Source organism: Trachurus trachurus (assembly GCF_905171665.1).
Source record: "Trachurus trachurus genome assembly, chromosome: 8".
In the NCBI taxonomy this organism is placed as follows: domain Eukaryota; kingdom Metazoa; phylum Chordata; class Actinopteri; order Carangiformes; family Carangidae; genus Trachurus; species Trachurus trachurus.
Genome location: NC_139905.1, coordinates 27,175,378 through 27,202,727, shown reverse-complemented (window position 1 = coordinate 27,202,727; position 27,350 = coordinate 27,175,378). Strand labels below are relative to the sequence as shown.

The window sequence follows — 27,350 nt, the reverse complement described above, 5'->3', positions numbered from 1 at the left end:
ATCTATGTGACGACACATCAGCATGATCTTGGCGAGATGCCGACACATTTTAATTACAAAACTGGCCAGTAAAGTCATACACAGGATAGGACTTTGTATCTTCCTTACCATACTGTGTGTTTAGGATGGAGCGTCCAGTTTTCATGACATGCTTTGATAAGACTGAGTCAGGAAATAGTGAATTAAACAGGAAATGCAGCCTGTTCTCTAGAGAGGACAACATTAAACACACTGGAAATGAGCCAGAAAATATGAGCCGAAAAATAGAAGATGATCTGATTTCTGGAAATGTAATTATGGGAGTTTTTTTTAATTTTTTTTAAAGGTTTTAAAAGCAGGACTTGACCTAGTCTTGTTTGTTCTAACATTACCTATGTCTAAAAGGTGGACACAATACAGGAGCAAGGACAGCATATTTAATGACTCATTACATCCATCAACAAAAGCTCTGAGGTAAAACAATATAATCAGTCCAAGCCAAGTTCACGCCTTCCATTCTATCAGTGAACATTGGCCGCGTTCAGACTGCAGGCTAATCTGAATCAAATCAGATTTCTTCTCAAATCAGATTTTTAGGCCTGACTGTCCACACTTTTTTTTAGCAAGTGTCCAAATCAGATTTGGCTCTGTTCAGACACATTATTGACCGATCTGACAGGTTGCTGTAGCAATGACATCGGAGCGGAGGCGTCATCCAGCTTGGTACCGTGTAACGTCATATAATTGCGACAGTGACAGGAACAACAACAACGGAGCCATCCATGAGCCATGTCCCCACAGATTAATGAGGCATTTCGCCGGTGCATATTCTCATTTTTCCAGGTCATAGTATTTCAAAGGAGGTTGAATCGAAAGCAACTGGACTTAGTTATTTGTCTAGGGTCATTCATTAGTATAGATCAGTGGTTCTCAATCATTTTTCAGTGAAGTACCCCCTGTGAAGTATTTTTTCAGCCAAGTACCCCCTAACCCAGCGCAAAGCATTTTTGGACCAAAAGACATAAAACACATGCAAACCGGATTGAAACCACCTTTGGGAGGTTGTTTCCAATTGCATTTGGACAGATCCTTGGACAGAGGATGAAACTAAATGCCTCATTTCAAAGGAGGTTGAATCGAAAGCAACTGGACTTAGTTATTTGTCTAGGAAGACAACAGTTCATCAGTTCATGTACGCATCTGACCAGGCTGGGACTGGTCCAACTATCTGGTGTGGAGACTCACTATTTTACCTCTTGTGTGGGCGTTCACAAGGGTGATGATGTCACTGGTTCCCCTTTGTGCTCCAAGTGCCAACGACAGTCGTTTAAATGACTGTCTTTGATGGAAAGTTGGTTTCGACTTCGTTAGTGCCCTATGTTGTTATAACGACAGTCGGTGGAGGCACTTGCCACTTGTGAACAGTTGTTGTTCTTTGAGGCTAGATTGTTGAATCTCCTGGGAAGGGATGAAAGGGCAGCATTGTAAATTGGAGATAGGTGGTGTCTGAGACCAACCTCCTTTGAAATGAGGCATTTAGTTTCATCCTCTGTCCAAGGATCTGTCCAAATGCAATTGGAAACAACCTCCCAAAGGTGGTTTCAATCCGGTTTTTCATGTGTTTTATGTCTTTTGGTCCAAAAATGCTTTGCGCTGGGTTAGGGGGTACTTGGCTGAAAAAATACTTCACGGGGGTACTTCACTGAAAAATGATTGAGAACCACTGATCTAAACTAATGAATGACCCTACTGTTTAGAGTTGGATCCATATGTGCTTTTACACAAACACTCTTGTCCAATATATTACCTACTTGCTTCTTTTTGTCCATGAGAACTCAAGCAACATTTATTTTCACTGTAACTCTCTCCAGAGTTCAATGTCAAACGAATGCAGAGAAGGCTCAAGTTTACATATTGTGATGCCAGTGACGACAACGAGATGTTGAAAGTACACAGCACTGCATGGAGTGGCCTGGCCATCCAGCTGTATGCATCAGAGTCGAAACAAAGATGAGAAGGAGAACAAAGAGCATTTATTTTCCATTCCCTCTATTTATGCTTCCTAGTTCTGCACTGACCATTGTGATCCATGGAGTGATTAAATTAGCTGTGGTTTTAGCAAGAAAGTGAAACTGTTAGCGAACTTGGATGGATGGATGGATGGATGAAACCTGACCTTATTTAACTATTTTGTCTTAAATGACTTGCTATACCACTTCTATACACTGCAACATGATCAGGGTGTCATTGTTCTATTTAGAGGTCATGTTTGCCCCTCCCCAATCGGACATTCCCCCCTGACCCCCTGCCAAAGTCTCCTTGCAAACCTGTGGGAAGCACTGCAGGCTCATTTCCCTTTTCTGTTTGGTTTCAAATTCGAAATTCCTTCTGTTGAAAAACAATGTGCTTATGCAAACTGTGATCTCAGTGAAAGGGGAAAGGGAAAATACCTGCCTTTCCCCTTAGCGGAGAGCTGGTTTAACTTGCTCTTGTGCTTGATCGGGGAGCTGTGGGACTTTCTCTTTAGGAAACTACCTTACAGTATAGTTCACATATTATCAGGAGTGCTGTCTCTGCCCCTGTTTAATGTTCAAACTAACCAACACACACTCTCTCTTAAACACACAGCCGCCCATGGAGTGGCGTGCCAAGAAATTAACCCACAAGATAATCAGAATAAGATGAGGGAGGAAGTGGCGCGGTTTCAGGTTTATTATTAACCGAACTGCATTCCACACCAACACATAATCCCCACTGCCACTCTGACTCCCCTTGTCATCCAGCCCTGTCCCTGAACTCTCAGTATACTAACCCGTTTTACACATTGTGATTTGCCTTCCCTTCTGATGTAATCTTTCCCTTTCCTCTTTTGGCTGAGAGAGTGTTGACTTTCTGTTTACATTGTGATGGGGTGCAACAGGAGGAATTTATGGGTTATATACATTGTGTGCAGCGTTAGTCTGCTGGATGAAGGCTGTAGGAATTCCTTGATGCCAAAACTAGATGCAGTGGCATGTAAAGCATTCAGAGTCAAGTGAGGCTGCAGTCCTATCGGGCCAGTCTGTGTCATGTGGCTTTAAAAGACCTCTATCCATAAATGTAATGGTGGACTTATTCTATAACATGTCATATCATTCAAAGGTTGCTTCAAAATGATGAGCATGTCCAACACGTTACCCCTGTTTCAAGTCCCTGCATTGGCTCCCTTCCAGCTTCTCTATTCATTTTAAAATTCTTCTACAGTTTTTTTTAAGCACTTCATGGTCTTGTGTCTGGTATATGTGTCACACTTTTCAGTCTATGAGCCTGTGTGGCTCCTTTAGGTCTACAGGCACAATATTAATTGTTCTGAAGTGCAGCACTATGACCTTTCTTCAGGCAGCTTTTAAGTGGCTCCCGACAGACCAGACAGGAGCCATTAGTGTAGCAATTAGTAAATATGAACTCAAACCAAACCTCTTCAGCCTGGCTTTGAATTAAAGATGGTTTACTTGATGAATGGACTGTCAAAAACCCAATCATGACCATGTATCAGGGGTTCTAATATGGGCCTTGTGCTCCTCCTCTTCCTCTGTGACTCAGATGACTTTGACCTAACCCGAACCACTTACATCACCATTTGTTATCTCTTTATCTGAATGTCAAGGGCCCTATATTCATGGCAGCATAGCAACCAGAGCAAGAAGCCGTCTGACTGTGGTGTGGTTTGTTTCCTGGTGTATGCTGCTAAGATTGGTGTTCAAACATAAGAGAGGTTTGTGCAAATAAGGCCGGACAAAGTGAGACAAAATAATTCAATTAAATTGAGAAGTGCTATATCAGGGGAAAGTTGTTTTACTCAAGGCTGTCTACTACCTTGATTGAATTATGGCCAAATGCAACCAGGCACACAAAACTGCACACGCCAAACCGGTCCATTATGACTCTGATTCTGTTTGGAATATGCAATCTGAGCTGCTGCTGTGAGCAATTATAAATGTGATAATATCTTCTATATTATCACATTACAGTAAATAAATACGGGCCTCATCTGCCACTGGCTTCAGACCTGGGGTGTGGTGTGTTCACGATGTGCACTCTGGACCATCCACACCAGAGCTGGGTACTGTCATGGACAGTGTTGGGGAGACTTAAACTACATGTAGTTGAACTACATAGCTTAAATACAATTTGCTGTAACTTGCTGTTAGTTAAACTACATTCATATTTTGTGCTGCATCAAGTATTTCAACTACTTTTTGTAGTTTAACTACTCAATTTACAAACTACTATTTTGGCCAATTACTGTACATGAAAAAAAAGCCCTACACAGTATAATATATATTTTATTTTACCATCATTGTGTTCCAGAAGTCTCTTTGAGTGAGACTGCTCATGTGTCATGTCAACAAGCAATTCTGCCCTGGCATCTAGTGCTAGTAATGTGTTAGTGCCTATGAAGTTCCTGTCATGGTTTTAAACATTGTTGTTCAAGACACACTGATCTAGAATATGTTGACCTCTTTGTATTTTTTATTACATTTTTTGTTGACTGATTTGCATTATATTTTGTTTCATATACACCACATGTTGATTTATTTAATGCTGAGTTAAATGAGTATAATGAGTATAAGTAGTTACTAAAGCTACTTTTTTTTTAGATGTAGCTTTACAAACTACTGCCAGGCTGAACGCTACGCTTGCAAAGTAGCTTCTCCATCACTGGTCATGGATTTGTTGAATTGATTAAGTTTCATGTCACAGGGTCTAGATTCAATTCACTTCGATTCAATTTTAAAGATATTTCACTCACAATAACTATTTGCTAGGAACTGAATGAGAATGACAAATGATTGCATTTTCTATTCTACGTGACCAACAGTTCAGCTCAAGAAGTAACAGATGCAACAGTAGTGCACATACAACCTGCACAGATCTGCGTTAATTCAGTATCACACGGTTGTTTCAATTCACTTTAAAGTTTAATTCAAAATTAAGACACCAGCCTTAAGACTGGTGGTGTGTGGTGTTTGTTGACAAATGGGAACGCTTCTATGATGCACACCCACGGTTAAGTTGTAGTTTGTTACAAAACGGATGCAGCACGGCCGACTAATTGTGTCAGATAAGGAGAATGAAGGATTGATGAATGGAGTTTTTTCTGTCGTTTTCCTAATTAACAATCTCAATCACTTTGCAACAGGCAGTTGTCAGACCTCTTCAAGGTTCAACAACCTGCCACCGGAGGAGGACTGGTGCTGTTTTAAAGACAAAACGTGGTCACACCAAATTATGATCCAATTTAGGTTTCGTCTGTTGACTGAACTTTGTATGAAGTTAATCAAAAGACTATGCATGGGATGGATATATGAAGAAAATAGAAAAAATAGCCCGCACAACCTCGTTTTTGCTCCAGAATATTTTACTGACACAACGTTTCGGGCTCGAAACGTTGTGTCATCAATCATATCCCCTTGTTCATCTTTACGCTATGCCGCCCTTATGCCACACAGTTGCTCCCCAAATATTTTCATATAAAAAGGACTATAGTGTGTATGCCTTAGCCCAGGAACAAACTCAGAAGTGGTGTAAAAGGTGAGTCACCAAACCCCTGTAGTGTGGTCTGGGGGCATTCCCCCCCAGAAAAAAAATTGTGATTTTAACACATAAATGAAGCATTCTGGTGTACTCTGAGAAGAACATGAAGGGAACATTTGTTTCAGATAAAAAAGCACATTGAGTAGCTACTGACTGAGGTTCCTATCATGGTAAGGCAACAAGGCAAGAATGGCTGGAGTGTAAAAAAAAAAACTTAAACTGCTATGGGGAGGCATGTCCATGCAGCGGTGCACCTGCACGGGAAGGAAAAAAAAAAAACGAAACCGCGGCCACTCGGACCAACAGGTCCGCTCAAGCCGACGTCAACAGCAGCAGGAGGCCCGACGCTACTTGGCGTATCACTGCCTCCAGCGAGTGACTGAGTCACGTCACCGTGCTCATACGAACCGATCGATGACAAACAGGCAGGCCAGGGTTGCCAGATTACAATCTTACTTTTTTTCCTTCAGTGATTAGCAGGAGAAATTACTGACCGGGAGCTGACCTGCACCCTCCCGTCCCGGTTGAGAACCACTGGGCTAATACAATGGTCCTGGCTAGTTTTACGAGAGCAACATTAGTAAACCACAACAAAAAACATTTTTCCCATTGACGGAAATCCGTCATGGTGACGGAGAACTTTAATCCATGAAAATATCACTGAGATCTCTCTCCCTCTCTCTCATCATGGCCTACATAACAATAGTCTTTGTCCGTCATTTGCCCATTTATCTCCTGTGTCACACCTCAGTGTCTCATACTAACTCATACTAGCTCTGACACAATGAAAACATGCGCTGCCATGTATCGTGATGCACGCAACCAAAACCCCATACAATCCATTGTGTATTGTTGAGGTTTGGCTGACACCAACAGTGATTGAAGGTCACTGACTTTCACTTTGAGTGTACAATTCTGCACCACTGCCAATCAGGAAACCTGTAGCCAATTTACTGTTAGAAAGGTCTCGTCAAGTCAACAAGGAAGTGAAAAGGAAGCAGACAGCTGTGGAAGAGAGATAAAAGGTTTTGAAGTAGTTCATATACAAGTTGAGAAATGATGCTGGAGTGACTCTGCAGTGCAGAGTTGATGCATGGTTAGTTTACTGTGTTATTGAATCTAGTACATGCACATTTCCTTGTATTTGTTTGATTTGCATCTTTTTGTTATATTATGATTTGGACAGCACTTTGCTCAGATAGCAAATGTGTACAAATGTGTTCTTGAAACAGAGCTGGCTTGACATTTTGAGCCACAGTGGTCATTCAATAAAGAAATCAGATACTAATGTCAGAAAACATTTGTCAGGTCTCCTTCACAATGTGATCCCTTTTATCCCAATTCAACCCAACAAAGAGGCAACAAAATCCTTTCATTTAAATCATCATGAAGATAAACATCTGAAATGTTTTTTTAATACCTGCCGACCCTGTTGTTTTGATCAAACTTAGCCATCATTTTGTCATCACGCAGTGTTTTGGTATGAGGTGAACTTCTGGTGTGGCGCCACAGTAGGAAGGTGGCATGAAGCCCAGCACACACACACACACACACACAACATAAAACAATTAGACAGACACGGAAAAAAAATCACACGGGGGGGGGGGGTTGTACCTCCGAGGGAATGTCCCAGAGAAGCCTCTGAGGGTGGGGTAATGAGCGGTCCACCTCGCCTTTGCAGTGTCCATCCTCGGTGTAGCCGAGCTGGAAGGCGTCTGTGGCCAGGGTGAACTGGAGAAAAGGGAGAGACAGGTTAACATCAGAGTACATACACAGGACACACACACTATGTGTTCAAACTAAAAATGCTCCTGCAACTCATTTTAAATATTTTATTTCTTTACACATAGAACCAGAATCTTTTTTTTTTTAAATAATAAACTAATATTTTGAGCTAATTCACAATATGGTTCGCATTCGCTCAGACAATAGAATGGCTATGTGATGAAATATATTTTCTTATTTAGTGTTGTGTTAACTGCATATCCTTTGCTGTGCTTGGCAGCTCCATGTTAAGGAAGGAGCTCAGGGTTGAACCTTTGCTCAGGAAGTTTCTTTGATGACTTCCGTGGCTTTCCACAGGTCTGAAATATACTTGTGGTGGTTAAATGTGTTGTAAAGTTGTGACCTGCACATTCATCACGCTATGAGATAATAATGGAACGTTATGAGAGTTGTTTTTGAGGCAAATGCAGAGACTGCTTGCCGAAAAACTGCCCCCGACGGGAACGCACATCAGCGGTTTTGCATGAATTTACCTCGAAAACAACTCAGTGTCTCATAATACTTCATTATTATCTCATAGCGTGGTGAATGTGCAGGTCACAACTTGTCCACCAGAGCGTTTTGGAGTTTTTGGATTGTGTATTTGATGAGTTTGATGAGGAAACCAAGAAATCCCATGAGCCTCTGTAGCGTAGCTCTGAGCAGCTCGCAGCTCTGCTCCACCGTTCTATTCTAATAGCTTGCACCGACAATGAAAAGTAAAGAACCTACTGCTATGACTATAGCGATTATGGCAATGGGACAATTTGCCAAAATGTTTAACCATCCCTTCTATCAGTGATGATACAGTCCTTAAAACTCAAGATCAACATAAGCAAGTTCAAACTTGAATCAGAGTCATAATGGACCAGTTTGGCATGTGTAGGTTTGTGTGCCTGGTTGCATTTGGCCATAATTCAATCAAGGTGGACAGCCTTTTTACTACTCGGAACTAAAGGGTGCATTTGGAAAGACAAAAGCCCCTACACTGTGTGTCTGATAGTCTCTGAATGAATCAACACAGTGGGCTTACTGTAGGATGGGCTCAGTAAAAGTTTCCAGAGCAGTTATTTTATGATAACCCACTGAAAGCAAAATAAATGACTAAGATATTAAGTAGTCGTTGCTTGTCTCATTACCTTGTGGAAAAGTCTGCGTCCACCTAAAAAGAAACTCCCACACCCAAGTTGGTGTAATAATCATAAAGGCATCACCTATCAGCAGGTTCATTCAGCACAGCCTCATCATGTTTGTTTTAGCAGGAGGAGAATGAGTCATTGGGCCTCAAGCCTTCATTCTACTGCTCAGTCGACACATATTAACTTATGCACCCACAACACACACACTGAGATATTTTTCATGTTGAGTGATGTTGTTTCATAGTTTATCAAGTGGTCCTAAAATAATCAAAGCAATCAGTTCAGTACTTGCATCCGTGATCCCTTATTTGATCATATAAATGTGCAGTAGCTGCATGAGGCTTGATGTTGAGGCACAGTTGTGGCGTCATCGTTGCGTGAGCTACTTTTTCCTTCCTTTTTCTCACAGTCGCAGTACTTGAACTCTGAATGACTGATCTGAGTGATGGCTGCGACGGATTGAACACAGCCAGACAGACAGACAGACAGACACACACACACACACACACACACACACACACATACCTCCCAAAGGTGTGCCACAGTGGGTGCATCAGCCCAGGAGTGCTCTGCATTCAGCCCGCTCTTCCCATTCTTGTAGATCACGATGGAGAATGACTTGTCAAACCACCTGTGGGACGAAGGAGAAAGATGATTATTATCAGGCATGAAAACGGGTCATGGGTGAAAAAGGTGAGAAGGATCCGACCCCTATAGGGGGGTCCGGGGGCATGGTCCCCCGGAAGAAAATTTTGAATATTTCATATTTGAAAGCATCAATCTGATGCATTTTGAGAAGAAATTCAAGCAGAACTACTAGATAGTATGAGTGTGTGATAAAGTATGGTCACATTATGCTATATAACGTTATTAGTGTTGTCACAATACCACGATGTCACGTTTTTTGATTCCAAATACAAAGAAAACACAAAAAATTAAAAAAAAATAATTTTAATAGAAAATCTTAGAACTATTATGCATCAGTAAATAATAACTGCTGCTGCAGGATAAAAATTTAAATTTCCATCAATATTAATCTGAACTCTTCCTAAATTAAAACATTAGTGGTCTGTTTAAAAATGAATATCAACTTGTTTTCTTTGCATTATTTGAGGTCTGAAAACACTGCATCTTTTTTTGTTATTTTGACCAGTTGTCATTTTTGGGAGAAATTGTTATCAGTAGTTTATAGAATGAAACACAAACGTTCATTTTACTCAAACACACACCTATTGTTTCCCATACGTAGACCAATGTGGTGCAGCGCCACAGAATCAAGACCAAGCCACAAACTGACACTGCTTTTTTTCTTTTTCTTCATCAACGCAATATCGTCCCGTTAATTCATCTCCGCATAGCGCTCTTTCTCTGTTCACTCACTCACTCACACACAGAGAGAGAGAGAAGCGCACATGCATGTTAGTGGTGGTAAAAACCAAACTTATCAACCAGCAGTGTTTGCATTAATTAACGAGTCTGTGGCGGCCCGTCTCTCTCTAGCGCGCTGGTGCACACACACACAGATACACAGACGCAGGCACTTGAACAAGTCGCGCTGTAACGGCTCAAATTATAAAGCGGCGACTTCACGCAGCGGCATCACCGCTGCCGCCGCTCTGGACTGCACAGTACAATTCACAACCACAACCCAATCAGGTGCTCTCGCGCTTGTGGGTGTTTTCATCTTCTTCTTCTTCTCCCAATATCGTCTATCGTCTCGTGAGCTGAGTGTATCATCAAATCCTAGTCCATATTAATGCAAACTTTTTTTTCCAGCTGTTCTGAGGTGTTTGGGAGCAGACAGATGTGGCCTTTACAGTTACCGCATTCAGAGAAAGTAACAATTCACACCAGGAAGGAGGAAAATGAAAGGTCACTGTTTTACGACCTTTGATGAAACAGTTTATATAACAGTTTAATACTGTTACATCAACTAAATATTTTATTCCCCTTGTGTCTTTTTGCCCTGCAACTGGACCAGCAGAGTCACTTAACACTTAATTTTGGGAAAGAGTAAAAAGGTAGAACTTCAGTGGTGTTGAAACAGCAGTCCACATCCGGCTCACTAGCTGGGTGCGGTCTCCTGTTCATGTGACTCAGTGACCCTACTGTAGCACACTAGGTTTGGAACAAAGGGCAACCAGCTTTTGCCAGAACAACTCCACAGGATATTTGTGTTTGACATCAAGATACATTTATTTTTGGTAACCCACTGCAAACAATAAATAAGTAAATTCGTGAGAATGTATCAGTGGCAGTTTATTTTGAGATCAGATGCACTAAAATGGAAAATGTCTGTCTTCATGAATGCCTTGATAGTAGTCTTTTTTTTTTATTTTTACACCCACTCGTCATTTTTTGTACATTAACAAAGTGACTGCAGATAGCTCTTGGAGTTAATTTGGAGTTTGCACGCTCACGCAGGCTGTTTGTTCTTACTGTCAAGCTCTTAAGAGATTCACTCAAGTTTGTGAGAGAAGTACAAAGGATGACAGACTGAGAGTGTGTGAGGGAGTTCAGGTCAAACCGAGAAAGATAATGTGTAAAAACACTGTTTCCAAAGAGCAAACCGTTCATTCTAACAAATATGCAGGAGTCTGAGCAACAGTCATATCAAACTGCTGACTGTGGGAATGGAAAAATAAAATGTGTCTACTAGTGCGATAAAGCTGCTCCGTTTAGGCCGGTGAATGTGGATTTTTTTTAGTGCGACTGTGATGAGGAACCCGTTGAAGAGGAAATAAGCTGGTGAACCTTTTTAAAAGATGGGAGATTTATTAGTTCATGTTATAATTTAATAATGATTATAAACCAATGTGAGTCTGGTGCTCAGAGTTTATATCCTACGCGTCACTGTTTAAAAATTGAACATCTAGTCTCTCCTTACAAAATAAAATTAGGCTGTGTGGAGCCGACCTGCTGTGGGATGTGCAGTGACAGTGACAGTTTTGCCACCGTCCAATCCTCTGTTGCTCACGTGAGGACGGGACAAAGCCTCTTGGACACATGTATGTACATGTTTGTTTTTCCTCTCTTGATTTCTAATCGGCTCTTTTGCCGGTAGGAAAACATGAAATCTGGTGTTTCTCTTGCGCGCTCTCTTTTTTCACACTCCCTTGCTTGCCTCCGGTCCGCATATAAATGAATGTTAGGCTATATGAAAACAAGCAAACCAAAAAAACAGACGTGCAGACACCACGAAAATGAAACACTGTAATAATTCCTGTGAGTTATTGATACTGTCAGTTACTGACACACATTGCCAGGAAGGATCCGATCTGTCTGTTTAGACTGCAGACGTATTAGCAGATATCCAATTTGTATCTGATTTATTTAAACGATTGTAAGAGTATACGCACATCCCTTGCTTGGTGTGCTGGGCTAAGGGGGGAAGCTTCAAAATAAAAAAGAAACAGCCCGCACAACCTTGTTATGCTCCAAATATTTTTACTTTATTTTTACTTTTATATTTTATTTTTCAGTAAAAAATATTTGGAGCATAACGAGGTTGTGCGGGCTGTTTCTTTTTTCTGTCTGATTTATTTCCACATATAACGGGGGCCTGAATCTGATCGGACAATATTCGATTCCATGCGTATTTGTCCCGTTTACACGTTCATGTTACAGATCCGATCTGTGCCACTTGAGAGGAAAAGAATCAGAATTGGGCCACTTGAACCATGCAGTGTAAAGACAGACTAATAGTCACAGTATCTGCCTTCCAGCACCTGAGTGTGGGTCAAACAATTCAGACCAAACACATTCATTTGTGAGCTATTACACATGTGCGGAGGCAGCTTTTGCCATGTCTGTGCAGAGCCAGATCGTCTCGCCGATTTTGCTCAAATAGAGCAGCTATGATTGCATCAGGATGAGAGTCAGAGAGACACATGACCATGACACACACACACACACACACACACAGACACAGACTGGTTCCAGTGAAAGTATGAAATTAAATGAATCCCGCAGACAGGAGGAATCCTGCCACTGGAGGTGTGAGAGTGAGTCACTCTATTTCATAGGGAACATTCAGAAATTTTGTGTGTACTTTTTCAGGAAGCTGAAAAACAAGTCCAGCCAATTCCAATTCTCATCTTAACCCTGAATCTTAACCGTCAAGCTCAACCCTTAATTTTAGTAGCCCTCAAAACCGTGTTAAGGGCTATTTTGTGACTTAGAAATGGGACACCCCTTAAATGCAGATACGTCTGAATCAGGGCCCACGTTGTCTCTGTTGTCCCTGAAATAAAACATATTTTTTTATTTTTATAGCCTATTTTTTATAGGCTATTTTATAGCCTATTTGCACTGTTAACCCGTCCACTTTTAAAAGGAGTAATGTCATTTAAAACAGGATGGCGGAGTGAGCCGAGCTGACACTCTGTAGCCGCTCTGCTTCATCCCCGGGGGTTTTTGCAGCTTGGAGCCGATGAGGACGGGACCGACAGACTGGCCCAGTCTGCCACGGTCTAATGTCTCGAGAAATACGGTGTCAAGCCACAGCCGCCTGTCGCTACAAAGTGGGGCTTCTCCACAGCGGAGGTCCGTTATAAGACGCCAAGGCAGACTGGCATCTCGTCTCGGTGCTCTCCGTGGTCCTGATGCGGCACAGGTGAGACCGACATGCCCTGTCTGCGTCGGCCGACGGGCCATCACACTCCGCCGCGGACGGCTGTGGCACGACACGGTGTTTCTCGAGACAGGACGGCCGACTGACCGACCGACCGATCCCTTCCTGACCGGCTCCAAGCGGCAAAAACCCCACGGGTGAAAGCAGATGTAACGTAGCAACATGGCTTGTCCGCACCGGCCGGTGTCAAAAAAAAATGCTGAGGCAGTTGAGCCCACCCACCCTGAGTTCAGTGCTGCTGGATGTTTCTTGCTGTTAAAAGAGAGCCCCCCCCCCCTTCTGTATTCCCTCTCATTGTTTTATATTTAAGAAATCACAAGAAGCCATAAACAACCCGTCACAATAATGTAGGTGTGGTGTTTTCTCAGTGGCCATGTAGGCTACTTCTTTCCTGACCTGTCATAACATTTTCCATGGAGCAGGGACTTGGCGTAGCGGTCCAGGTTTCCTGCTGGGTCGTCTCCCCTCATGCCTTGCTCTTCATCATCCAACGTGACAAAGAAGGCGGCCCTCTCGATGGCATCCAGAGATCGCTTGTTGACGCCAGAGCTGAAGTACTGCTTCCTCATTTGAGACCAAGGAATCCTAGGAACAGGAGTGAAACATGGTGAGATACTTCAGACTCATGGCCGTCCGTCATCCATATAGTCACTCATCCATATAAATTACCAAGATACACAATTGCAGATTTGTGGGGAAAAAAAGAGTAAGTTCTGACTTTTTTCTCAGAATTCTGACTTTAAACTCGGAATTCTGTCTTTCTGCCTGAAACACAGATTAACCCCATAACCCTCTTCCGTACAAAAGGGCTTGAAGGGTGCCAAGAACATAGAGTTCATGAGGGAGGAAAAAGCTGAGTCCAACTAACGTCCATTAAAATGACACATTCATGTCATTTTAAGAACATCAGATTTACTTTGCATGAGTTATTCTCTCTCCGTCATATTTTCGTAAGATATCTTTCCTCCACTTTGGCTAAATTTTCAACATGAACATGAATTATATTCTTAAATTAATTTTTCCAATCATCAGGGAAACAGAGTAGCTTCAGTGCTCATAATGAGAAAGTCATTAACAGTGTGATTATAGCCACTTCTCATTTTGACTCCTAATGGAAAATTGATGTTCACTCATCAAGGTTTTCAAATTATATTGCATTAATAAATAATTCAAATAAACAACTGCTTGGAGGGTTGTCTTGAAAGTTTCATAATTTCACTTTGATACAAAGTTTGACATTTATCACTTACATGTCAAAACATGTCTCTAAAAACCACAACATGTCTACAACGATTGATTGAACTGCTGTGAAACTGCTCCACACAACCTTGTTAAAATCTCCAGCAATCATTTAACTTCTCATCTTCCATTGTTATAGATACAAATTTATGATTTGTCAGATGCTTTTTTTACAAATTGAAAATGTTATACCTGCTTGTATGGCTTTAGAGTATTGTTGCTACAGGTGCAAAACAAATATCTATACTGTAGATGAGCTGAAGAGACATATGATAAACTTGCTCAGTGTTGAATTTGGTAGAGCATGAGAGAAAATGAGTGAATCATACGAGCCACGACTTTAATGGAAATGGTTATTTTTACATTTACATAAATATAGTAATTATGTGACTTTTGATATTGCACCTGGCCACATGACTATTTGGTTAATAAGCAAATTTAAATCAGTCACCCTATTTCCTCTGTCTATAGTCACAAACATACTCTAACAGCTCCAGTTACACAAACAATGCGTGTAACATGCACATAAACCTTCTCTTGGTCACTGATCTCCCTGTGAGGTTTCAACAGCTCGCTGCCAAAACGTCTCACTCCTCGGAGACTTCATGGTTCACTCAGCACACTCCCCTTCCTCATCAGTGTCTCTCTTGTGAGGCCTGCTTTGCCTCGCACGGGTTCTTCTCAGTGTTATTCCACAGTGTAATCAACATGATAGGGTAACTCCCAACTTGCACACAGATAATTCATCACTCAGTGGATGATAAAGCTAAAGTTTCCTCCTTTTTAAGGGGCTGTGTCCACCAGACGTCCCCACTCGTCCCCACTCTACACACACACCGTTTTAAAGAGATGTCAAGAGCTGTGCTCTTAAAAACAAAAGCTGTCATCCGGTCACAGGCTCCTGAAGTTTTATTCGTAATTAAAGGGGAATTGCCGTTTTTTACAATCTGGACCTTATGTCTAGTATAAAATGTGATAATTTTACTCACCCAGATAACTTTGGTGTCATTACAAGTCGTTCCGACGAAATTAGATCCAGTCGAGAGCTGCGTATATCCATATAATGTGAGTCTACAGGGCAGCGGAATGCAGCCTCTAAATAACACATTATCTGCACAAACTCGTTCATTTCACCAATATATTGTTCTGATACGCTAGTGCTATTCCCCTCTGAGTCCGGGGTTAGCTGTTATCAACATCCGGGGTCTGTAGGTTGACCTACTAACCTCTGACCTGGATGATGTCATCTCTGAGTTAATTTCGCTAATACTATGGTTCGTTTCCGCGTGTTTCCGACTTGTCAGGACAAAATGAGCAGCTGGACGAAGTTCAGCTTCCACAGGCTTCCTCTCCACAACCTGGACTCACTAAAGCTCTGGCTAGATAAAAATGGACCTGAATGCCAAAGCAGAATCATTATTATCAGAATAAGCCGCGCAGCGCTCAGAGATGACATCATCCAGGTCAGAGGTTAGTAGGTCAACCCACAGACCCCGGATGTTGATAACAGCTAACCCCGAACTCAGAGGGGAATAGCACTAGTGTATCAGAACAAAAGATTGGTGAAATGAACGAGTTTCTCTGCAGATAATGTGTCATTTAGAGGCTGCATTCTGCTGCCCTGTAGACTCACATTATATGGATATACGCGGCTCTCGGCTGGAGCTAATTTCATCGGAACAACTTGTAATGACACCAAAGTTATCTGGGTGAGTGATGATCATATTTTATGCTATAAATAAGGTCCAGATTGTAAAAAACGGCAATTCCCCTTTAAGCAACACAAGGATTAATGTTGATGCTAAATGCTTAATAATTTAAAGCCTAAGTTAAATATGATAACATCTTTGGTACTGACTACTTCTGACTACTGTGACCAGCGGATGACTCTTGCCCCACTGAGAAACTGTGAAACCTGAAAGTCTGGTTCTGGAGACTACACCAACGGTTTTGTGGAGCTAAGTTTTGTATTTTCTTAATTGCTCAGACTTGTCACTGTGCCAGTAACTGGATGTTACATTCAAGTGAAAGTTTGCGAGGTTTGTCAGAGGTTTGTTTGGAGAGTGATACAGAGAGACAGATAGCAGCAGTGGCTGGGTGACTTTGACTGTTTAAAGATTGGACAAGGCAAGAATCCTTTCTGATTCATTCAGAGGCAACATTCACAGTCCAAATAAATCACACATTCACACACAATTCCAACCTCAAAAACAAAACAAACATTTCTAGTCTAAACACTGTTTTTTTTTTACTGAGCGCCAGTATCCTTTTCAATTGCTGCTTATGAGGAGAGAGGGACTCATCTTGTTGTCAGTGCACCACATTTTTTCAAAGACTTTAAACTTAACATCCAAACCAGGATGCTTTGGATTTGGAAAAGTAAAATCCGGAAGAGGGATGTTGAATTAAGATAATTTGTTATCCAAACAATTCCAGTTCATCCGACAGGATTCTTCCTGCCAAAGACACAACTCTGCAGTACATCTATCAATAAACATTCTTGCAGTGTTTCCTCTAAAAGATTTTTAAGTAGTGGCGTTGACCCCCTTGTCAACGTTGTTTATTGATAAGCTCAGCGGATCAAGACACTTTAGGGGGTTATTAATTATGGCTCTTTTTCACTAGCACTCGAGCGCAACATCCAACGTGAGAATCAAAGGAAAAAGAATCTGTACTGAGACTGTTGTTCTTTCACCTGAGTTCACTGCTATGTGGAAAACCACACTGTGGCCCGTTAACGAGGTGCAGACGAGTGAGTTTGGAAAAAAGAGAGTGAGACGACGCGGCCGTAGCCGTCCATGATATGACTACCCCGTCCCCGCTGAGGAGGAACTATGAAGAACTCAGCCGTGATTGAAAAGCACCTAAACTGAGTTGAGTAGAGTTGTAACTGTGTAGTGGAAAGGGGTGCAATGTAATGGTAACTGGTAGTGGAAACCCTGCTTTACATTGTTTTAACATAAAAAAAAAATTAAACAAATCATCATTCTGAAGATGTAGCGGCTTTTATTTTGCCGTGGTGGTGCGCCACGATCAGTTACATGTAGCGGAAACCCTGTCTTGTATTTCCATCTCAGCCTTACCCAATATTTTAGATTTGCAGCATGAATAAGTTATTGTCACATCTATTCACCTATCACAGTCGTTCACTTCAAACTGCGTTTCAATGTGTCTGGGGGATTATTAGTCAACATTTGTCCCTCTGCTGATCGGTATAAGTGACCTCTTTCTCACTTTTTTCACATCACATCAAAAAATATAAGTTATCTGATTTAAAGCAGAAGTAAGCGGAATGTTTGTGTTAATATAAGTCTTAAATAGTTATATCTTCCGACAGCAATCACTTATATAGAGTAGGGCTGTCAGAACGAACTTCGCTATTCGAATACAATTCGAATGTTAGTCAAAATGAGAACATTCGATGGTGGAAACTGACGTTCGAATGTTTTTAATGAGGCAAATTAACGTGGTGCGTTGCGACGTTCAGAGTAGTACACATGTTGATAAAACAACATGCAGTTATTGTTGTGCACAAAGTAAAGCTGCAGCTTCAAATATACAAGCAGAGTTTTTTTAAATTGCCCGTTCATTCGGCTGCCACGGTGCGCGTATGCGTCCCCACTCTACACACACACCTTTTTTTTTTTTTTTTTAATTGATCGATCCGCGGACCACTTGTGTGCTGATCACGGATCAGCTGTGATCTGTTTCCCCACAAGTTACTCTGTGCCCTAACCCCGCAGCCCCCGCGAGGCGGGAGGGCGCCGCCCCCGCCTGTGAAGCCGGGTTTCCACCGAATCAACGATCCTTCTTTTTTCTTTTTTTTTACCGCAACATATGGTTCACGTCAAGATAAGTTATGTATTTTTCCATAGTTTTCTTTGTTTAACACTTAGAGACTTTTGGTTAAGTAACCATGGACAGCTCCTATGCAGGTTCGTTCTGCTGTGTCGTTGTCGCCACCGTCACCCCCCCCCCCCCCCCCCCCCCAATAATGAGATAAAAAAAAAAACATAAACAATTCGAATATTAGTCGAATATTTAACATAAGATGGGTTAGAAATTCGAACCTGATTTCGGGGGAAGATTGACAGCCCTAATATAGAGTGTTTGGTCTGAAACATGGGTCTGTCAGTCACTCTGCTCTGCTGTAAGCCGAGGAGAAAACTTTCCTTGTATCCTACAACCTTTATCCAATGAGGAGAGAGAACATCCATTAGGAGTTCTGCGAAACAACAGTCAAAAGAGGGGTTTTCAGTCAGCCCTGTCAGTACCAACACAAAGTGTTACTCCACAAAAAACTGAGACTTGCATTCGCAGTGTAACCGATACGATAAGGCTCCATTAGTATAATGCCCTTACTGTAAGTGAGTAATGATGTGATCTTATCTACACTGGTGGTGGTCAGCTGGGCCTAATGGTTTCTTGAGGTGTTTAAAGCTTCCCGCACAAACTAATAAGCCCAAACACCAAAGATCCATGGCAAACTGGATCCTGTCTAGCTTCTAGAGTTCTGCCTCAAGCAGTTTTACAAGACACAAAAGCGTTTCTGAAGCCCTTCCTATGATTATCGGCACGCCGCCAACACACACTGAACTACATGAATTGTTACTGACCTAGTTTTTGTGTTTGTTTATGCCATTGTCCCTGTGCTCTGGCGCCGCCCAAAGATCAGACAGCTACCGTACATACTTCAGCATCAGTGCTAGAGCTCCTGAACAGTATATTACTCTACACATCATATTTATTACACTATTTTATGTATCCTTCACCACATGCAACATTTCCTGTGCCTGAAAGTATTGCTTTTTTACAGACTGTCCTTTCATGATGTGAGTGATAAGATCGATTATTTGTTACTGTCATAGTCCAGATTAGAAGCCTAGGTCACGTGTCCCTTGGCAACGTACATCAAATTAATTGATTAAAAGGTAGTTTTTAAATTTAGCTGATTTGCTGAACAGTAGGTCTCTTAATCATTACACTTGGGGCGTATTCACACCAGGAAAGTCTGATAGTTCACTTGCTTTGGTGCTGACCAGTTTTTTTCCCCCAGTTGGTGCAGTTCCTTTTCACACTGCATTTGTTTTACAATCGGACCAACTTTGTAAACAAAAGCACGCGTGTCCCACAATCATTGGATTGGATCACTGGGTAGAAATAATCGGCAGGTGGCGGGTGGGAGGCGAGGCTACAGTCTTCACTGCAGTCGGCCCCAGTTTGAATCCTGCATCGGGCAGCCCTTTACCCCTCTCTGCCTCCCCAGTTCCTCTCTCTCTCTCAACTATCCTGTACACAATTGAGGTAATGTATGCATTTCTCACTGTGTGTTTACGTCCCTTGCACAACCTCCTGATTGTACATTGTCATGATGGAGGACAGTCTCTCTCGCTCTCTCTCTCTTTCCATGTATTTGTGGTTTTAAGAGCCAAAAACTTTATAGTCTAGTTTTACAGCCGATTGGCTGAGCTTTTGGCCTCCGAGTGATCTTTAAAAAAAAAATAAACATATGCCCATAAACCCAAACCCTGGGCTTGGCCAAGTCTAATGCTGCATTCATGGAGTCCGGTAAACGGCAGGCGGCATGCCGGACTGCTGTGGAACGTCCACTGAGTGGCAAAAAGACGAGTGGCAGAGCCGCCAAAGTTCAAAAACGATCAAGTAACGAAGCGATTTTCTCCAAGCCAATACAAGTCTGACATAAAGCATGCATGACCTAACAGAGCTGCTAATCTTGAGGATACGTCTCACTTTGACCGAGTTACATTCAAGAACCTGTTCTCAATGACGGAAAGTAAATTCACTGGAGCGGTATTTTTCGATCGATCAGCTGTGTTTACAGTTTCAGGTGTCATAGTTATGATGTTTAGACAGATAAATTAGTCCTCTAACACATCCTACAGTTTGACTGGTCAGAGTTTTTCAGAATAAAAGCAGCTCGTGTTTAAGTGTCGGGAGTCACTGTCAGGACGACAGTAACAGCTGTGATCTCGTCCCTCTTCACAGTAACACTGAGCCTGTCAGTCACTCTGCAGGTACCGCGGTCACTCTGTGTGTTACAGGAAGTGTCCGTGGAGCAGACGGTTTTGTGGAGCTGGTTGTCAATTCCTTTTGACATCAATTTGTTTTGATCATATTATATCCAGTTTATGAGTCCACCTATCCGCCAGCATGTTGTCGGGAGGTTTGTTTTGCCACTCAGTCCGAACGGAAGGGGCGTTGCCGAGGGCAATGTGACATAAACGCATACCCTCTAATAGTGAGGGCTTTGCTGTGACATCACAAAGCTCCAGTCGTCCTGATGACTCATTTTAAGAATCTAAAAACAGACTGTGTGCATTTCTCAGTGGACTGTGGGACATCAAAGGGATATTTAAATATTTGAAAACAAAGTGATTCATACCGTTTCCTTCCTGTTCTCTGTTGTTCTGAAAGCCTGGTGCCCTGATGATAGTCCGATAAGATTTGGGGGCTTTACTGTTTACGGGGGTGTTATGAGATTACGTCATGTGTTTGAAGAGGTGGCTAAATGATAGTTTCCTGTTTTTACTTGGACATGATCGAATCCTTGACATCTGGCTTGACATCTTGTATGTCTAGTGGTGGGATGATTCCCTCACTTTTAGCCAATAACAACTGAATAAAAAAATTCAACACAATGAGAGACCATGCTTCGCCATTAGCAAATAATGTATACCACACTGGAGCACATGTCCTCCCCGCTGCTCCTACCTGTCTCCAGCAGTGAGAGCCCCCAGTTTCTCCTCTCCAGGCTGAGGGGGGGAGGAGTCATCCAAAATCCTCTGCACCTGGTACTCGATCTCCCTGGGACACAGCAGCCGGCCAGCGCGGTACACCCACAGGCGGAAAAAACGCCCCTTGTGGTACACGGCCACAAACTCACTGTCCTGCCAGTGCTGCAGCACATCTGTGGAGGAAAGGAAGATTATTCCACTGGATCACTTCAATATGTTTTTCATGCTTGTCAATTACAGAGCAGCCTACCAATGTGCTACTTGATAGTTAGCCTACATGTTTTTATACACAGAGAAAAAAGGAACGAGTCCTAAAACCTGAAAATTTGTTGCATGTAGTTTGCATGTTTTCGGGATTTGGTTAGATTATGGTTTCTCAACGGGGGTGGTACCGCCCCCCAGTGGGCGTTCTAAACTTTGTGGGGGACGCTGGGAGCGTGAAGGCTGAGAGGGGGGCGCTCAGGCAAAAATGGGGGGCGCCACAACTTGGCTTGTACAAAGTTAATTTCGTTTCAGTTTTGGCAGAGTTCAGTTGAAGCCATTTTTTGATGGTAGTCAACCAGGCAGTTTAGTTGTCTAATTTCTGTAGCTCGGTCTGCTTGAAAAAGAAGTAGAGCTGTAATGGATACTTGTTTATTTATTTCTACTGTTTTGTGTTCTCTGTCTGATACAATAGAGAGAGATACATCTTGTGCATGTTCTCAGGTAACATCGCCTGATTCCTGTTTTTGACGTCTGTTGCTGACCTTGGTACATTGTAATCTGTTTAAGCAAGATACAGTTCACTTGTAGAGGGGTGTGACACATTCTACAAAAACGCTCAAGCATGCCACTTTTTTTTCTTTCTTTTTTTTCGGGCCGGGCCGTGTTCAGGTAGATAATTAATGCTGGTCTGTCGGGCTCCGTCGGGTCCGGGCTTAATAACCCTCGGGTCGGGTCGGTTCGGGTTGTAATTTTCAGGCCCGTTGAGAACTCTACTCAGTGGAGTGTTTTTTTTTCCTGAAACCTGATTGGAAGTTGTCAAAGATAGATAGCTGCTTGTTTAAAGAAAACTGGGACAACACCAGTTTGGAGAGATTGATTTATAATCTCTACAATGCAGGGACCAGTAGAGCCAAAAGTTTTAAGGAACAGTGATGTCGGGAGTATGTCCAGAGGGATAGAGGACGGAGTCATGGTGGCAAGGATCGCACTGATGTCTGACAGTGTGACCAAAGAAAACAAGGACCAGTTGCAGCGGGGAGGCTGAATAGTGCAAGGGTTTGGAACAGTTAGAGGAAAATTGGCCCTAATGTCATTGATCTTGTTTACCTGCCAAAAGCATTACGTGAGCCGCCATTCTGACATCCCACCAGTCCGACATAGGCCTCTATGACAAATGAATGGCGTTTTTTTTCTCTTCTTCTTTTTTTAAACATCCTGCCTTTCCAACAATTCCTTTAATATCGTATATACACAGTAGTGTTTTCGAGTTCATTCTTGTAAAATGTGTTTTTCTCTGCTTATTTTGGCTCAACCACGCTGGATGCTGCATGAATCCTGTGACTCCTTGTCAAGGGAGACAGTAACTAACATCTGGGCTGGCTGACAAGAACCAGTGTGAGTACAGCTGTCTGTCTAATCCATGAGTCATAAACTTCACATGGCAGACACCTGCAGTGTGTGTGTGTGTATGTGTGTGTGTGAGTGAATTACCAGTCTCAGCTCCCGGGGTGCGTGTTGTGTTGAACATCCTTTCACACTGCGCAGCACAAAGAGGGATGACCGTACCTGGCACACGGCTCTGACACACAGAGACACACACATTCACCGTTTAATATTACACAAATTATAACACAAGTCTCACTTTGTGCTGTATGTTTTCTAGATTAGGACGGGAGACAGTTATACACATCCATACAGAATGAACACAGAAAGAATAACCTTCTTTCATAACATTTGCAGTTTCTACAATTCTACACATCCTCCTTTGTGCAATCTAAACACTAAAATGTGCTACAGAAACCCTATTTTTATTTATTTTCATTGACTTTTTATTTTCTCCTGTTTTGTTTGTATTCTGTGTTTTTTTTCTTTTTTTCTTCCCCCCCAGGCAGGACTGATTTTTACACAGAGTACATCTGCATCACTGTGTTTTAATCAGGTTCGTTTCTTTTTGGGAGGGGACCTTGAACTGTTGAACCTTTAAGTAAAAAGTAAAAAGCCAAAACTTCATCAACACAAATGTGGGAAGACAGGACAGTTGACCATATATGTTCAATTTGCACCAGTTGAGGATGTGTGCCAAAATTGTAGGAGGAGATACATTTTAAAAGTTTTACAGTTATTGAAAAAAACAGAGTGATGGACTTCATAATTTGTAATGAGTCTAAATGAACAAAAGTTGGTTTGGTAGGAGTTTCTAAAGTTTTTAGATTTAAACGTTTATTGTGGGGGGGGGGGGGGGGGGGGGGGGGGGGGCAATGTCCTTGAAATTGAGTGAATCTGGCATGGGACTGGACCTTTGTGCAAAGTTTGGTGATTTTTCAGCCATGGGAAGTATGAAAAGGAAAGAAGAAGAAGAAGAAGAATTCCTAACAATGTGATGCAGGGAGTTCTCCCTCTTCCAATCCTTTGACATCATTCCTAATGTCGAGATCATATCATTTCCAAATTTAAACTGGAAACACCTTACACATGTGTAAGGGAGGGGAAATTCCGGAAAAAAAATCCCATCTGGGCACTTCACTTGTTTATCACTACAATTTTCCCCTTACATCAACTTCAGTTTATCTGATACTCAACCACCACACACACAGTTTGACACATGGATCTATTGGCAGTGAAGAAATGTTTGCAGTCTCACCGGCTTGAGCTCCTCCCGGTTAACCTTGCGGCGGTAGAGCATCAGGGCGGTGATAGTGTTGCCTGCTCTGGCAGCCTGCACAGGGGTTGGGGTCACGTACAGAAAGTCCTGCACAGGCAATTCAAAAATGTAATCTCAGGATAAATTATTATGTTATTTCTTATTTCTTTATTGGATCTCCATTAGCACCAGCACATTAGAATGGCTATTCTTCCTGGAGTCCAAACATTCAGTCAAAGTTGACCACTATTCCTCCAGGTACATCAAGGATAAAGTAGAACAAAACTACTAACACAATCACAACACACGGATACAATCACACAGACACGCAGACATACGTTTAACACAAGACACGATACACCACCTGTACAATACAAAAAATCAATAAATATACACATACAAGGGGGAGGCAACACAGCAAAACATACAAAAACCAAAATAGTAATCTCATAGGGCAGGGAAGAGAACTGAGGCACCTCATCATATAGCATATACCAACTACTGCAGAAGAAACTGTTTGAGCAAGAATTTATACCTCTCTTTAGAATCTGTTAACACAATATAAAGTGGCAACGAATTCCACTCTAGGATGGCTCTGAACAAAACAGATTTCTTCATCACATTAGTGTTCGCTTTAGGCAAAGTAAACCTCCCTTCAGCAGCATGTCTTGTCGGGTAATTATGTTGACTCCACTGATGTGAAAAACAAACAATACAAAACATTTGGAGACTTATTTACAATAATATTCCTAAGGAAGTTCAACAAAATGTAGGAGCTTCTTTGAGTGTCTCTTTTTATACTGTTGCTATTTGCTGCTGCACAAATGTAAATTTCCCCACCGTGGTACAAATAAAGGAATCTTAATCTTAAATCTTAAAGAAGACATGAATACGAATGAGTGATGTCACACAAGCAAGTGGGACAGTTCCTTGGTTTCCTGTGTGACCTCAAATATGCCCAGCCTCCACATCTCTCTCTCGCTCTCTCTGATGTTGTTATTGCATTAAATCAGTGTCCTCCTCATCGTTTTTGCACAACCTGGCTCAGGGCCGTCACAAAAAGACGATGTGGACATAATTATTATCTAATGAAAACTGGTGTAAAAACAGAAAACAAAATGATCATAGATTAATCTAATGAAACCAAGGAACTGTTGCACAAGAAAAGAGCTGATGAATAAAAAAGAATAGAAAAAGTTTCAAAGTGATGAAGCAGCTGGTTACCATGCCATAGTAGTTACTGTTGACCATGAGGGGACCTCGGCTTCTCAGGTAGATGTATTCCTCCCACCAGTCACTCACCTGGAATCAAACCAGGACAAGAAATCTGGTTTTCTGTTCATTCATTAAAAAAGGACAAAACAACACACAAACAGCTACAGTACTAGATGCTGCACGTTCAAAATCAGATAAACTGTCTTGTATATAGAGGCAGCGCATTTTATCCTTTTCGAGTAGTTTCATCTGAAGTGTTATGTGCTGTATGCTGTGGTTTGGCCACAGTGTTTTTTCCCCTGTGGGAAATGTTAACAGAGTTGCTGGTGTGGATCTTGGCTGGAGTAACTATCTGTCTGTGGTCTGTGTTGTCTTGTGGTTTTCCTGGCGCGTGGCTGTTGGTCCTTCCAATCAGAATTCTATGAGCGCTCCATGCAGTCCAACATGGCGGTGCTCTGAACCAAGGTTTGTTTTCAGTCATTCATTCAGTAGTTTCTGTGTTAATAATTATCTGTTTATGTGGTGGACACTGGGCCGTTAAGTATACCCCCCCACAGCCCCCGCATACTGTAGGGGCCCCGCCCCCGCCTGGGACATCTGGGTGAGGCATTGCTCCTCTGAGTTCATGTCAGTTACTTTTTTTCCTTACTCATGCTTTCTCATCCTCAGTTGAAGTGAGGGTCTAAGGGTAGATGATGTTGAAATGACATTTGAGATAAAACTGTAATATAGAGGCTATACAAATAAAATAAACTTGTTTCATCTTGATCCATAAGACAATGGAACATAAACAAAAAGTTTCACAACTCCTCTCCCATGCCTCTTTCTGCTCCTCTAACATCCAGGTTCGGGGAAGACTGTTTATAAAATTAAACATTCCACGCAGACAGTGAACACATTATAGTCCACTTTCAGTGCTTGTGTTCCAACCATATAGTCTGGGCGGCTGACTTTGAACTACGTTATTAATGGTTTGAGTTCGGTTCAAAAAAACGTGTGGATAGACAAAAATTTGTGTACACTTACATAGTTGGTCGCCCACAGAGCTTTGAGTTTCAAGTAGCGCTGGAGACGGTTTCCCAGGCTGGACTCAAACTGACCGGCCAGTTCCGTCATCCGTTTATACCCGGGGTCGGTCAACAAGGGGCGGACTGACTGCAGGTACTGAGAGAGGATCAAGTTTCAGTAAGCTTTGTGGGTTTAGCGTAAAGCGTTTTTCATTCATTTAGATGACGATTCATACATAGAGTGTTCATTCATATACAGCCGTGGAAAAAATTAAGAGACCAAATGTTTCTTAAAAAGCATCACTACATGACGGCACTCAGTCCATTCAAGTTTGTTATTTTAAATACCAACACAAACACATTGTTCTTAATGAGACAATGATGAGGTCATCACCTGAACCGCATCTGATTTTATAGGAAGATTATAAAAACCACTGCTGGGATTAAACATTGACATTATCCTAACTAAATTTGATTTAGAAACTCTTCCCAAGTTAAAATATTCATTAACCCTTCAATTAACAGGCCGTTAGTTATGTGATAATGCCAAGAAATAACTATTAATGGCGTAGTAATGTCAAGAAATAGCCTAGAAATAACGGTCAGTTTCATAGTAATGTCATGTTTTTCATAAAGGCAAAAGATTTTTGGGGAAAGGCCAGAATTTTTCTCCAACAAATCTGTTATTTATTGCCAATATTTCTTGACATTACTATGAAATTGATCGTTATTTCTAGGCTATTTCTAGACTTTGACGCAATTACTTGTTATTTCTTTTATTCCAATTTTGTGAGAAATGTTTTCAGTAGTTTAGAATAAAACAAAACTATTCATTTAACACCCATAAATAGTAAAAGCAGAGAAACTCATAATTTGTGGTCTCTTCATTTTTTCTGCGGTTGTAAGTGTGTTCACGTGTGAGTACTCACCCTGCTCAGTGTGTCTTTGATGGGGGGAACAGGCAGGTGAGGGAGAGACGTCTGGTAGCTGTAGAGCAGAGGCTTCCTGCTGGATAACAACCTCAACAGAGTCTGTGTGGAGCCAAGAGACACAGACACGTGAATGTTTCGTTGAATAAAATATAGCAGACACCACATGTGGATGTATGTTTTTGCTTTACTCTGGTTAAACAACATCTAAGATGTTTGTGAAGCTTTCTGTGCACCAAACCATGTAGTTCAAATTTAGGTCACTACC

The 27,350-nt window shown here is 41.9% G+C and overlaps 1 protein-coding gene across 1 annotated transcript in view; it reads right to left on the bottom strand.

Annotated features, from left to right (window-relative positions):
* Nucleotides 1-27,350, bottom strand: part of cpt1a2b (carnitine palmitoyltransferase 1A2b) — a 56,103-nt gene that overhangs the window by 17,475 nt on the left and 11,278 nt on the right. Inside the window, exons 5-13 of the mRNA XM_083978050.1 lie at nucleotides 27,083-27,184; nucleotides 26,173-26,310; nucleotides 25,156-25,233; nucleotides 23,932-24,039; nucleotides 22,782-22,869; nucleotides 21,064-21,259; nucleotides 13,489-13,677; nucleotides 8,985-9,090; nucleotides 7,171-7,287 (exon numbers count right to left, since the gene is read on the bottom strand). Of these exons, the coding sequence (XP_083834176.1) occupies nucleotides 7,171-7,287; nucleotides 8,985-9,090; nucleotides 13,489-13,677; nucleotides 21,064-21,259; nucleotides 22,782-22,869; nucleotides 23,932-24,039; nucleotides 25,156-25,233; nucleotides 26,173-26,310; nucleotides 27,083-27,184 (1,122 nt within the window). The remainder of the gene's footprint in view (nucleotides 1-7,170; nucleotides 7,288-8,984; nucleotides 9,091-13,488; nucleotides 13,678-21,063; nucleotides 21,260-22,781; nucleotides 22,870-23,931; nucleotides 24,040-25,155; nucleotides 25,234-26,172; nucleotides 26,311-27,082; nucleotides 27,185-27,350) is intronic.